Source organism: Athene noctua, chromosome 15 (genome assembly GCF_965140245.1).
Source record: "Athene noctua chromosome 15, bAthNoc1.hap1.1, whole genome shotgun sequence".
Taxonomy (NCBI): Eukaryota; Metazoa; Chordata; class Aves; order Strigiformes; family Strigidae; genus Athene; species Athene noctua.
Window position 1 is genome coordinate 17870587 of NC_134051.1, and position 12653 is coordinate 17883239.

Here is a 12653-nt window from a genome sequence, read left to right on the forward strand (position 1 = left end):
CAAACACAAACAAACAAAAAAAACCCCTTAACCCTCCTAGAGAACTGGAAAAGCATTAGGAGTGCAAATAACAAGGATAAGGCGGGCACAGGAAATTGTTATGTTTCAACTCTCAAACCAACCCAGCAAAATTACTGTTCCTATTGTCATTAATTTGGTAGGCCTTCAGTAACATAAAGCATTGTTAAACATAGCTTTACAGTATTTTTTAGCCTTGTGATAAAATGTTTCTAAATTAAAAAAAAAAAAAATCTCCTATGTATGCTTACTGTCCTTCTAATTCTCCTACAATAAGCTAGTTCTATTATACACAGACTAAGACATTTGGTGTTGACTTAATTTAAATGCAAGAAATTCAACCTATCTTGGTATCGAGGACTTCAACAATCGGAGAACAGTAACAGCCGCTTGGTCTCTAAGATACAGCATACTTTCTCTTCCAGTTCCATTCACAGTTTAGTACGTTAATTGAATTCTTAATATGTTTCTGTATAGCTGAAAATAATTCCCTCACTTCTTTCCTGAAAATGTTGAATATCACTGAAATTCTGAAGAACCTTTATCACGTATCTCAACAAAGCAAATGAATTGTGCTTTCCTGCATTAACTTCAGTAGCATTTTATATCGGGCTTGTAGGATATTGTTTTATAAAATCTGAGCTATCGTGAACAACTGAAGTGCCTTTGGTATAATGCTGCTTAATATAAGCTCATTTTTATAGCAAAAAGAACTTGACAGCTATTTTCTGAATCAGGAGGAGCTCACTAATGCTCATGGAAAGATGCAGTAGCCAAAAGTAGTTTAACAAAAACAAACAACAAAAGGATTTTTGGAAAAGTGAGTAATAGAGCATTGGTATCACCCATTATAATACAGCTAAACTAATGCTAAATTAAGTATAAAGACGTACTGTTTCAAAACATAAATTGAGGGTATCATGCTGTTACTGCTAGAAGGCAGCTTTCTGCATCGCTCATTTTAGAGCAGAAATTGATAGGACTTCAGTTAAAGAATTCCTGCTAAAAATGTAACTTTATGCAAGTATATTCAAACATACATGCCGTAACGTACTGTTTCAAAAAGCAAAAGCTAGCACGGTGAAGACCACAGCTGAAAACATTTTATACTCATTCACGAAATATAAAACTGGAAATAATAGAAGATAAACGTTTTTAAACATCAACCCTTTAGAAGGAAAAAAAAAATCCGTATTAAAGATACTGCTTATAAAGCAAGAAAAAGCAGTCCTTATCTTGCTATTTTCCAAATATTTAACATGGTAGGCCAACATTATCATTAACGACATGACACAATAATTTTGTTATTAATGGAAATTAAGAACAGAAAGTGCAATCGCCTTTTAAACTGTTCATAGCTTCATGTCTTGAAATTAAGATTATAATTCCCTTCTGAACAAGCAGTCACTCCGATTTCCAACTGAAGTATATTCGATAAAGTAAGACTACGTTGTCTCCATTGAAGTTAAAATACAACATTAGGAAAGTTGCTGTTGGAAATGTTCTAAAACATACGTAAAACATAACACCACAAATTAATTTCGCACGATTTAAAAAAAAAATTAAAAATCAACCAAAAAATCCCACCCCACTTAACAGAGTTGCCTGAAAAAATACATTAAAAGAAGCCACTTACTTTTCTGTCCTCAGTTTCTACACAGGAACTGCACTCTGCTTTAGTATCCTGAAGAGAAACACAGAAAACTATGTCACAAAGCATATTGACTGGCGTTGTGGGAATAACTTGAGATGAAAAAAGGGCATCGAAGTTTGAAAATTGAGTTTTTCAACCTATTACACTGGACTAAACTGTTGGTTTTGTGTATATAGTATATTTCAACGTACACTGTTTAGTATTATGGCTCTAAGGTTTATTAAACTTTATTACAAGCAGAAACTTTAACCCAGGATTGCAACATCGCAAAAACCCAACACTATTTCAATATAGTGTAGCCAGCCAGTGTAGTTAATTGGTGATGGCAGCTTAAAAAAATATATATAAAGGTAACCTTGAAAGGAAGTAACTGCTCAAACTTCTGCCTGTTGTCAAGATTGCTTACTAGGACTTGATATCTTGAAGACATTTACGCCAGAATCTCACTGCAACATGCAAGAATAATCAAGCATCTATTTAATATAAATATGCATCTGTGTATGTGCGTACATATAGACACATGCATACACACACACACATTTTGGATTTACGTTTTCTTCAGGAGTCAAATAAATAATCTTAAACCTAATGACACCCAAGACATGTTCCTTTCATTCCTAAGGTATTTCGACTCTCATTGAACCTTTGAATTTTTGTCAGCAGACCTGAAGACACGCAGATCATCATTATCACAAAAATTATAGTCCGAAAGGCATTTCCTTCTTCATCGTATCCCTTTGTACAACATGTTACTATTGGAAACCGAGTAAGCCAAATATAGCTCGAGTCACTAAACTATAGACAAGTGATATATTATGATTTTTCTTTTGTTTTCAACTTTACTTTCCTACTGAGGGTATTCTTGGAAGTTAATTTAGTTCACATACCGCAAGTCAAGAGATTTCTGTTGGAAAAAAAATAACACAGAGCTGAAGGACAATTTTTTGTTAAAAGTCCTTCCCCAACCTCTCCCTGAAGCTATACCTGCTCTCATCGGATTTTAAATTATTGGCTAGAGTTACTTGCTACATAAATCCCAAACTAGAAATGTAAGGTTGAGAGCTAATAGCAGCTCTTATTAAAAATTAAAATATAATATAAAAAAGTTGTGTTTCTACAACTACATGCCTATTCATCTTAAATGAAGGACTAGTATTATTTCAATGCCAAATACTTCTTTCCTAAGCCATATACCAATAAAATAATAAAAAAATTAAATCATTCAATCAAGTAAGAGGAATCAATATTTCCTGAAAAAAATACTTTCCTTCACAGGAAGTTATATTAAATACGTTTTCATTAGGGATATTAAGTTCTCTGTCACTTCTTAAGCAGCATATTACCAACAAAAATCTTTAACAATTCATGTACGAATCAATACCTCAGATACTCTTTATATTCAAAATACTTTTCGTGGGGACCAGACTGTACTTTTTGGAAATGTAACACTCAAATTTTCTTTCATGTGTGACTTACCGGCAGCCAGCCAGTCTCTCACCATGTCTCTCCTGCCATTTGGTGGATAAGGAAATACTACCTCTGCCTACAAGGCTGAATTCCTGAGCTTATTTGGGTATTTATAGTCAGATTTTCTTGGTGAGTGAGGAAAAAAAGCTCAACTTGAAAAGCTTTCTGCCTCAGAGCAATGAATTCAAACTTCATAAACACCACCTCTCTTCACCTGCTAGCTATGCCCTAAGTCACCCTCTTGAAATAATGGAATGTTCGTTAACATATTTATTGGTTAATCAAAAAAGAATCATTTCTTTTGATATTACCAAGGACAAGGGTGGCTCTATCTCACGTACTGACCTAAATTAACTGAATGCAGAATAAAGAAGCTCCTATCCGATTCTAGTCATAGCTATTACGGACTCTCAGTTGGATGAATATGCCTTGTTCAAGACATACGAGTACTCAAATCCCTTCCACTACGTACTTTAGTAGATTTTACTAAAAAAAATTCAATCTCAGTTGGATGAATATGCCTTGTTCAAGACATACGAGTACTCAAATCCCTTCCACTACGTACTTTACTTTGATTTTAGTTTGCTATTTTGCCAGCATTACTTCCCGTTAAAAGAAGTTGCTAAGAAACCTAAATTCCTATGCATTCATTACTCAATGCGAATTAAAAATGTAGTTTTACCTAGATAAACCGAAATCCACAATTTCTGGTTGTCTACAACCAATAAGGCAAAAGGTACAAAATTAAGCATGCAGCTCAGCTGAAAACAGTTGAGGCCAATCCAGCTGCAAATCAGGAATTAAAGAGACGATGTGCTTGGAAGTTAACTGATACCAGCCATGGGGAAAAGATACAGGCTCCAAATCAAATGACCTCATTTCTATTCTGTGTTTTATCCCTGAACATTAGACAACCGTTTCATTTCGTATTTCTGGTTTTCTATCTAAAGATATGGAAAGAGACTCTTAGAAATTAACGACTGCACCATCAGCAATGAAAACTGCATTATGTATTGTTTCAATAGTACTGGATATTGAAGCCAGAAAGAAAGAGTAGTATTGGGTTACCTTTGAAATTATCGAAGTCAGATTGGGGTAAAGAAATAGATAGATGTCTTCAAGAGTAGAGACCTGAATTCAGACTTCTGCACAAGGGCAGGAAAAAAAAAAATAAAAATCCGTGTCTACTGTTATTTTACTGTTCCTGGTATTGGGAGGCTCCAGGGAGACCTTATAGAGGCTTCCCAGTACTTTAAGGGGGCTACAGGAGAGAGAGGTGGGGAGGGACTTTTTACAAGGGCATATAGTGATAGGATGAGGGGTGATGGCCTTAAACTGACGAAGGATGAGATCTACGGAAGAAATTCTCCCCTGTGAGGGGGGTGAGGCCCTGGCACAGGCTGCCCAGAGCAGCTGTGGCTGCCCCCTCCCTGGAAGGGTTCCAGGCCAGGTTGGACGGGGCTTTGGGCAACCTGGGCTGGTGGAAGGTGGCCCTGCCCATGGCAGGGGGGTAGAACTGGATGAGCTTTAAGGTCCTTCCAACCCAAACCAGTCTATGATTCTGATTCTTGAACAGGATTCTCCTTTATCAACGAATGAAATCCTCACAAATCCATACACTCTAATAAAACATAACTCAGGATACTGACACGTCACCTAAAGAAGGACTAATTCAAGAATCCTCAGCCCAAAGGGGTTAAACCAGTTGGAAGGAGTTAAAAATGTGTACAGTAAAAATCCTTAGCTGAATAATCATTTCTTAGCTGAATAATGAACTGTAATTTGCAACAGGTTTATTTTTAAAAACAATAGTAGTAATTTGTCACTTCTGTAGAAACAGTTATGAGAGTTGCTTGTTGTACATCTCTTGTCTCTAGAAAAGTCTATGTTGGTTAGCAGCGGTAACTGAACTCAGACAGACTTTATCTTTGATTGACAAGAGTATTTCATGTTAGGGACGTGCATGCATATCTCAGCCGTTAATTGTCCAAGCAAAACAAACCAATTTTTCTGAAACAATTAGTGTTATAATTCTTTAAACTAGTGAAGTTACTGGTTTCATCAAATATTTATATATAAATATTTGAGTATACATCATCTACATCCTAGATAGACCTCTTTTAAAGAAAAAAAAAATGTACACAGAAACTAAGCTTTAAAAAGAAAATTATCAAAATGAATCATCTGTCAATCTCAGAGCAAGAGGGGAAGAAATCCAAATGTTCTTCTCTGAGAGACATCTGTGCTACTTTTTGTAAGTGCAGAATGACAAAGCACTGTCATTTTAGTATGTGTATTGCAAATTTCCCAACTGTATGAAGTAGTCGAGATTAAGAAGCACCGTTGCTGTAAAGCAAGCGTAAAATCCTATAGGTTTGAACAATACATCAGGTACTTTTAACGTTGGTACATCACAAAAAAAGTTCAAAACCAGTATTTGAATTTCTAACATTTTATGTGAAATTTATGAAATATAAAAGGCAAACAGAATTCATATGTACACACGCTACTTCCATGGCCTGTATCAGAAGGAAGAAAGATGAGACTTGGAATTTATTAAAGTATATCCAGAATTGGTTTTGTCTGTAATATCGAGAACGGTCAGTAGGTGGAAGCAAATAACCTTGTAAAATCTTGTTCAACCTTCCCATGAAAGAGAAATCCATTGCACTGACCAGGTTGGTCGGGTATTTGACACATCTTGGCATCCCAGCAAGTGTTCATACAAATGATGTCTTCACAACACTTGTTTCCAACTTCATCCAAAGCCAGTAGGTTTAGAAATAAAAGGGGTATGGGGTTTTGTTTCAGGTTTCGAATTTTTAAAAGTGAAACAGAATCCTTTTAATGACTAAATCATATATAAAGGTAACCTGATGGTAAAGAAAACAAGAATATGTATATAAAATTTAAAAGTTCACAGTCAAATTCTAGGTTGTTTATTTTTCTGGATATTTTTATTAAGTGCTTAAATATATCAAAGCCCTGAATTATTGAGGAAAATATTTAATCTTTTTCACTATCCATTAGCCATTATATTTCATTATTACTGCTAACAAACAGGCTGCCAGCAGAAAAATTCATTTGAATTTCAGATGAGTTGTATTTTATCCATCCCAGAGAACAAATTAAGCACACAGTAATACTTACTGAAGAAGAAAATAAATGAAAAAGGAAACCTCAGAATGTGACATTCTACTAAGTTTGTCCTCAGCAAATGAAGGACTCATGCAGAAGCCTCATCAAATTAAGTTAAGAAACCAATTCCAGGATTTTAATGGCTTCAACAGTGCAATGTGAAATATGTAAGAGAAGAGCTTTATTTATCAAAGCAGCAGCTTCATCTCTATTTACGAACATTTCTGGACGAACAGAAGCTTGTGCCTACAACCACGAACCGGGGGAAGAGTGGGTCATCTGCACCTTTTTCTTTTGTCTTATGGTTGTTTGTCTGGAGTCAAAAAGGAAATCCATCCGACAGGAATTTAAACCCAAGCTGCTTAAGATTTCGGGGAGCTTACTTGCTTCTAGCTAAAAGTAGACAGACTTTAAGGGGAAGGTTTACAAAACTCTTGGAAACTGAAGTGACAAATTTTATAATAAAAAAATTACTGCTTGTAAAAATACTGCTGTATTTTTAATGTAGATTTGAAGGGACTCTTGTGTGTGCCCTCCCACATACCCACCCACCATCCGGCTGTGTAAGCGGATACCCAATCTCTTCTTTCTTCTGATTCTAGTGTTTTGCTTATGTTCGTTTACACTTTTCAAGGCTGTCAAGAGCTGAAAACTTTTTTACCCAAAAAAGCTTGCCTTTTTTTCATTAATAAAACTTGTTTGAGGAAACAGGTACCGCTTGCTGATAAAGCTTTATGGACTGCTGTGTATGAAATTTTCCCACTTCTTCTCCTCTTCATTCCCTCAGCTTTATAAGTTACTTGTCCTTCTCTTAATTACACTCTAAATACTTCGAGATGCAAAGACACATCTCTCCACAGCATAGAGAACAAGCCTTTTCACCTATTTTCTCCAAACATATGTTTTAATTAGTCCAATGATGCAAAATTACCCGAGCGTAAATCTTCTGCCAATGTCCTTAGATCATCACAATGGCACAAAATAACATAAAAAAATATGTAGCATTTTCTGAAAAGAAAAATTTTAAGTCATGAACCTTTCATGTAGAAGAATCTAGCTGTATCTATAGGAATTTGTTTCTGAAGCCTAGAAAAATATAAGCTTAAAACTTAATTTGAGGGGCTAGTAAATAATTTTCAATCCTTCAAATTCATATAAGATAAAGTTATCAGTTTGAACAGCACAAAAACATTTAATTTTCCTACATATAACATCATTTTGATCTACAGGTCAAATCTGAAACTCCTTTTCTATATGCCACGCTCAATTCAAAAAGCAACACAATTGCATCTGAATCCATCTTCAGTTTCAGATGCAACGTGGGAAAACACAGGCAACTTCTGTTTTCTAGTTTGCGTGCAATTTTCCAGAGAATCATTTGAAAATCTCATTATATTTAATTTTTAAATAATTTTGGAAAGAAAAAAAAAAAAAAAAGTGTTACTTCAGGAGCAAATTTGAGTTAACCACCACAAGAATTTTCAAAACTGTAAATTTTAGTAGTTTTAAACTGGTAAAACGGATTTTTTTTTTAAATTGTAAATGTTACTTATCTAATAATATCCCCTTAGGTGTCAAGTAGATCAATAGCCACATAAACGAGTATATATTAAGCCACTGAAATCTACGTGATCGATACATATTCCTGACGAAGAGTTGTTGATAAAGCTGCCAGTGTGCTTTCGACACAGACTACACACTAGGTAAGCTGAGAAAGACAACTGGCAACACATACCCAAAGTGCAGGTGCGATGTTTATAGAAAGCAATCTAATTTGGCAGTTTAGGATTTCAAATTAACAACAGCATAAGGGGACAACTGGATTCCAGGAGAAATTTATCTTTTTTTAGCCTGGTTTCTTAAAAGTAAAGAAGCCTATAAAATTATTTTGTACCTCATGTACCTCAGCGCCTTTAGAGTATATTTGTTAAGTTCAGCCACATCCGACAGGGAAATAGAAGCTCACTAGTTATTATGTTCCTGCATTTTTCATAAATTAGCGGCTGAATAAAAGGAAAAGATGAAACATTACTTGCAAAACCAGCCACTACAGCAGCTGTTAAAAGACCTCAAAGAGATCTGAGGATGCTGAGATGGGGAGGACCCATGATGTGAAGTCAAGATACTGAAGTTGCTGCTGGGAAAGGTGCCCATGTTTTTTGAGTGGGGACTCTGAAGACACAGAGTATAAATCTGTAATAAAACTATTTCAGTTAAGTCTACTGTTCACAAAAATAACTGACTTCAAGACCAAAGAGGATTTTTGTGGAAGTTTTGAACAGAGAGTTCAGTCATTTTTGGGCTACATACTGATAAAAAGTAAACATACATTTTAACTGGGAGCAAATTTTCAAGCTTACACTGTCGGGAAAGAAATTCCTTAATCAAAGCTGTGTGATGACTGCAGTACTAAGAAAGTAGGTGCCCATGAAAACTAAGTCTCTGTGAATTATTTTTTTTTCCTTTGATATTAGACTAAACTTTTGATTCAGTCACAAAAGGTTGAGTTTTATGTTTTTAATATATAGTCATAAAAGGTCTATCTCCAAGCAGTAAAACCAGTTACGTTCATAATAAACTGGTTATGTATTCACCGTGGTTTTTTGAGCAAAAAAGCAAAAGATGACTTTATATTGGAAATAAGGCTTCCCTGCATGAACAACCCACAAGTATTGTCACTTCTACCCTTCTGATTCTCTCCCTCATCCCACTGAGGGGGAGTGAGTGAGGAGCTGGGTGGTGCTTAGCTGCCTACCGGGGTTAACCCACAACAATCACAAATTTATTATTTTTCAGCTTCTACCTATTCACAAGTGTGACAAGTAGTCAGGTCACAAATTATTTGGTGCTTCACATATGGAAACTTATTTCAACTTCCTGTCATATGTCTGCATCATTACACTAATCGGAATGTGGTAACAAAGGCATGAGTGAAGACTGTATCCGAAGGACTACTCTTACCATGAGCAAATGAAAAAGAAGCTCTGAGGATGACACCTATTGCTTTAACATCCAGGAGAAATAAAGAATTTAGTTATAACTAGAGTCTCGGGCAGCAAGCTTGTAAAATTTAGAATGGCCACAGCTTTGAGTTGTTTTCTTATCCACCAATAGTCACATCTTTTTGTTACTGTTGGCAAGAGAACGTGACTGAGATGCGATTCCTTCTTCTATGCCCAGTGTAGGGTATCCAAGACCAGTTTCCTTTGAAATATCTGCCAAGCTATACTACGATAAAGACATCAGAACCCATTTATTTCCCAAATGTTTTTAGGAACCTCATAGACGGAAAGATACTGGTCACACAGGAGCCCCGAAAGGCTGCTGAGTATCACTCATTCACGCTGCACATACAAAGGAGCTAAGACAGCCCGTAAGTGAACCCTGCTAAGGAAAACAGAGACAAATTTCCGTGGCATTGGATGCGTTACTGCTCAAAACTGATCAGCGCCCAATATCCCCCGCACACGTTCTTCTCCTGAATGAGTGTGCTGATATTCAAAGTGCTTACTTTTCATTTAAGTGCCTCGGTACTAACATACATGTACTTTTGCAGTAAGTAAACAAATGAAGCATTGTTTCTCCTACTTCTTCTTGGCTATTTTTCCCCCAAACACATGCTTCAGTCTGTATCAGCACTAACAACAGGTTCACTGGGAACAAATTTTGCTGGCATCTTTTTTCAGAAGGATAATCCTGTCTCAGTACTGGTCAAGAGACACATCACCAGTAGCAAATTAAAAGGAAAAAAAACCCCCACAGAACAAAAAAACAACGCCCCTTCAGCCCCTTCATCCTCAAAACCCCTGTCCAATTGTGACCATAGATTTTCTGGTTTTGTATATGGATTAACGTACACTGAGGAATTAACCTTCTTTTTAAACAAGGAATGTTGGTTACTTAGTTGCAATAGATGCTTTATAATATCTAATAATTCGTCTTTTTTTTAAATTGGAGTGCAGCTGATCTCTCTATGTAATACTGTACAGTATATGAAGATACTTCGGGACACAACTGAAATATAATAGCTACTGTATTTGTTTTAAAACTGATGTACATACAGACTGGCAATTTTTTTCCCCCCAAAGATGTGTATGAAGGATGAATGCATGAAATGAGCTACAGCATTTGGAAGAGAGAGGTGCCAAAATAATCTTAAAGCAAAAGGTCAGTGTAACAAGAAGTTAATTTACAAATGGATTTGGATCCATCAAAAAAAAATAAGAAAACTATTTTCTTCCTCCTTTTCTAAAACTAGTAGAGAAATGAAAGGAAGAACCTAGCCATCTAAATGCTATTTTTCTAAGGTTATTATCTTTATTAGTCTCATAATCTGCAATTTCTCACTCCCTAGACAGGTTAAGTCATCTATTCAATGGAGAAAATCCAGTAGGAATGAAGCATCAAGCATCATACTATGAATTTTAGGAGCTGTACAGGAATGAAATCTCAAATGAACCTCTATAGCTCTCATCTTCCCTCATGTCTAAACACAAAGCTTTTCTGCTTAAACGCACCGATGATGAGCTGAGCCTTCAGCTTTAGGCTGCAGGCTCTCCACCATACTGGATAAGTTCAGTTCATCTCCCTTAAAACCACGTCTCACACGGAAGCGCTTACACTCTCTCTGAGGCACTGATTGCTAAGACCACGCTTTGACTCCTGAAGGCCCGAATCAGAGCCCTGGGAATGGAGCGATACAGAAGGCCGACAGTCAGAAAGTAGTCTGCAGCAAAGGCTGAGGGAATATAGTGTATAAAGTCTTCTGTGCAATGCATGTACACACACCAGTACTCTTCTACCTCAGACCCCCGTGTAGCAAGCCAGAGATACGGCAACTAAATTCTAAATGCAAGCAGCTGAGGTGCACACTGAGCTAATAGCCGCTTCAGGCCATTTCATAACCAAGAGATTCTTATTTTATAAACTCATCCAATCTAGTTTTGAAACTCCTCATGCTTTTGCCCTCTGAAATATCTCATTACAATTCCACTGTTTAAATACACGTGATATGGAAGAACGCATCCTTTGGTTTGGTTTTATTTTGCTAATCAAAATTTGATCAGACATCGACAGATATTCGTTTCACCAGTGAAAAAAGTGAACAATGATACCACTGTTTAAAACGCTTTAGAGAGGTGTCTCTCTCAAATGTTAGAATTCATACCAAGAATCTTAAGGAGAATCCTTCGTCTTGTTGGTAATAATCTTCAATTATTCATCAAATTTGAATGTTCCAGTTTAATTAATAAAGTAGGTGATGTATTGAACCAGGAAAAAAAAACCCAGTGCCGTATTTCTTTCAAAATTCTATTTAAAAGACTGTCTTATCAAATCTGATGGCATTATTGTTTAAAAAAACATCCACAAAAAATAAACTGTTTCATATTCTGAAATGCCAACTCAGCCTGACCAAAGGAATCTGAGGGACAAAAAGTACATCAGAGCTTTGATCACCCACCTCTAAACTCCACATTACATTTTTTTATATGTTCTTTCTACATTATAGGCTAAATACGCACCTCTGTGCTTCTTAGGAAGTTTTACTTCCAGTTTCCTCAAGTTATCCAAGCGTGAATATGAATAGTATCTACGCTGCACAATTTAAAACAAAGTAAAATAGAGCCTGTAGATCAGTTTCAAGAGCTAAAAAATTGATTACATCAAACCCAATTTTTTTGATGGAGCACAAATGGCACTGTTCCTGAATTCAGAACATTTCCTTGATGAATTATTTTCAGCCCATGGTAAGTATAATTGCACACATTTCCCTTAAACTAAAAACTTGTTAGAATCACATTATAGCAGAAAAACATATTTCTCCCTCTTTCTGTATAAACCAGGACACTTCTATTACATCTGGTAAATTTTATTACATCTGGTAAATTTTATTACATCTGGTAAATTTTTTAAATTTACTTTTTGGAAAGAACGATTTAAAATTTCTGATCCTAACATACCGAAACTTTTCTATGAAGACTGAACACAAATTCTGAACCTTAGAGGAGCTTCGGCTAATCAATCCTACTATAATTTAACCCAAGAAGGGGACACAGAGCATAAGCTGACAGGTGATATATGCTTCCCATTTTGCTGTTCATATAACCATTAACAATAACTATAATAGAGCACATGAATGATAACAACCAAATACCCATTGAACTGTAAAATCCAATACTCTTCACTAAGGTAGGGGAGGAATCTATTAAAAAAAAATTGTGCCTTGACTAATAGTACTATATACAGCTTGTCAACTTGGCAAACAACGTGCCCATAAGGTGTGTGTTTCTTCTTTACGGATGCAAGGAACTTACTGGGGGTCGCTCTAATTATAATAATATTTATGTATTAAAAAGAATGAAAAGAATCACTGTTT

General features: G+C 35.8%; 1 protein-coding gene across 24 annotated transcripts in view; it reads right to left on the reverse strand.

Annotated features, from left to right (window-relative positions):
- Positions 1 to 12653, reverse strand: part of RBFOX1 (RNA binding fox-1 homolog 1) — a 957841-nt gene that overhangs the window by 599936 nt on the left and 345252 nt on the right. For all 24 annotated transcript variants that reach the window (XM_074918958.1, XM_074918956.1, XM_074918994.1 and 21 more), the window contains one exon: positions 1655 to 1702. In XM_074918958.1, coding sequence (XP_074775059.1) covers positions 1655 to 1702 — 48 coding nt within the window. The remainder of the gene's footprint in view (positions 1 to 1654; positions 1703 to 12653) is intronic.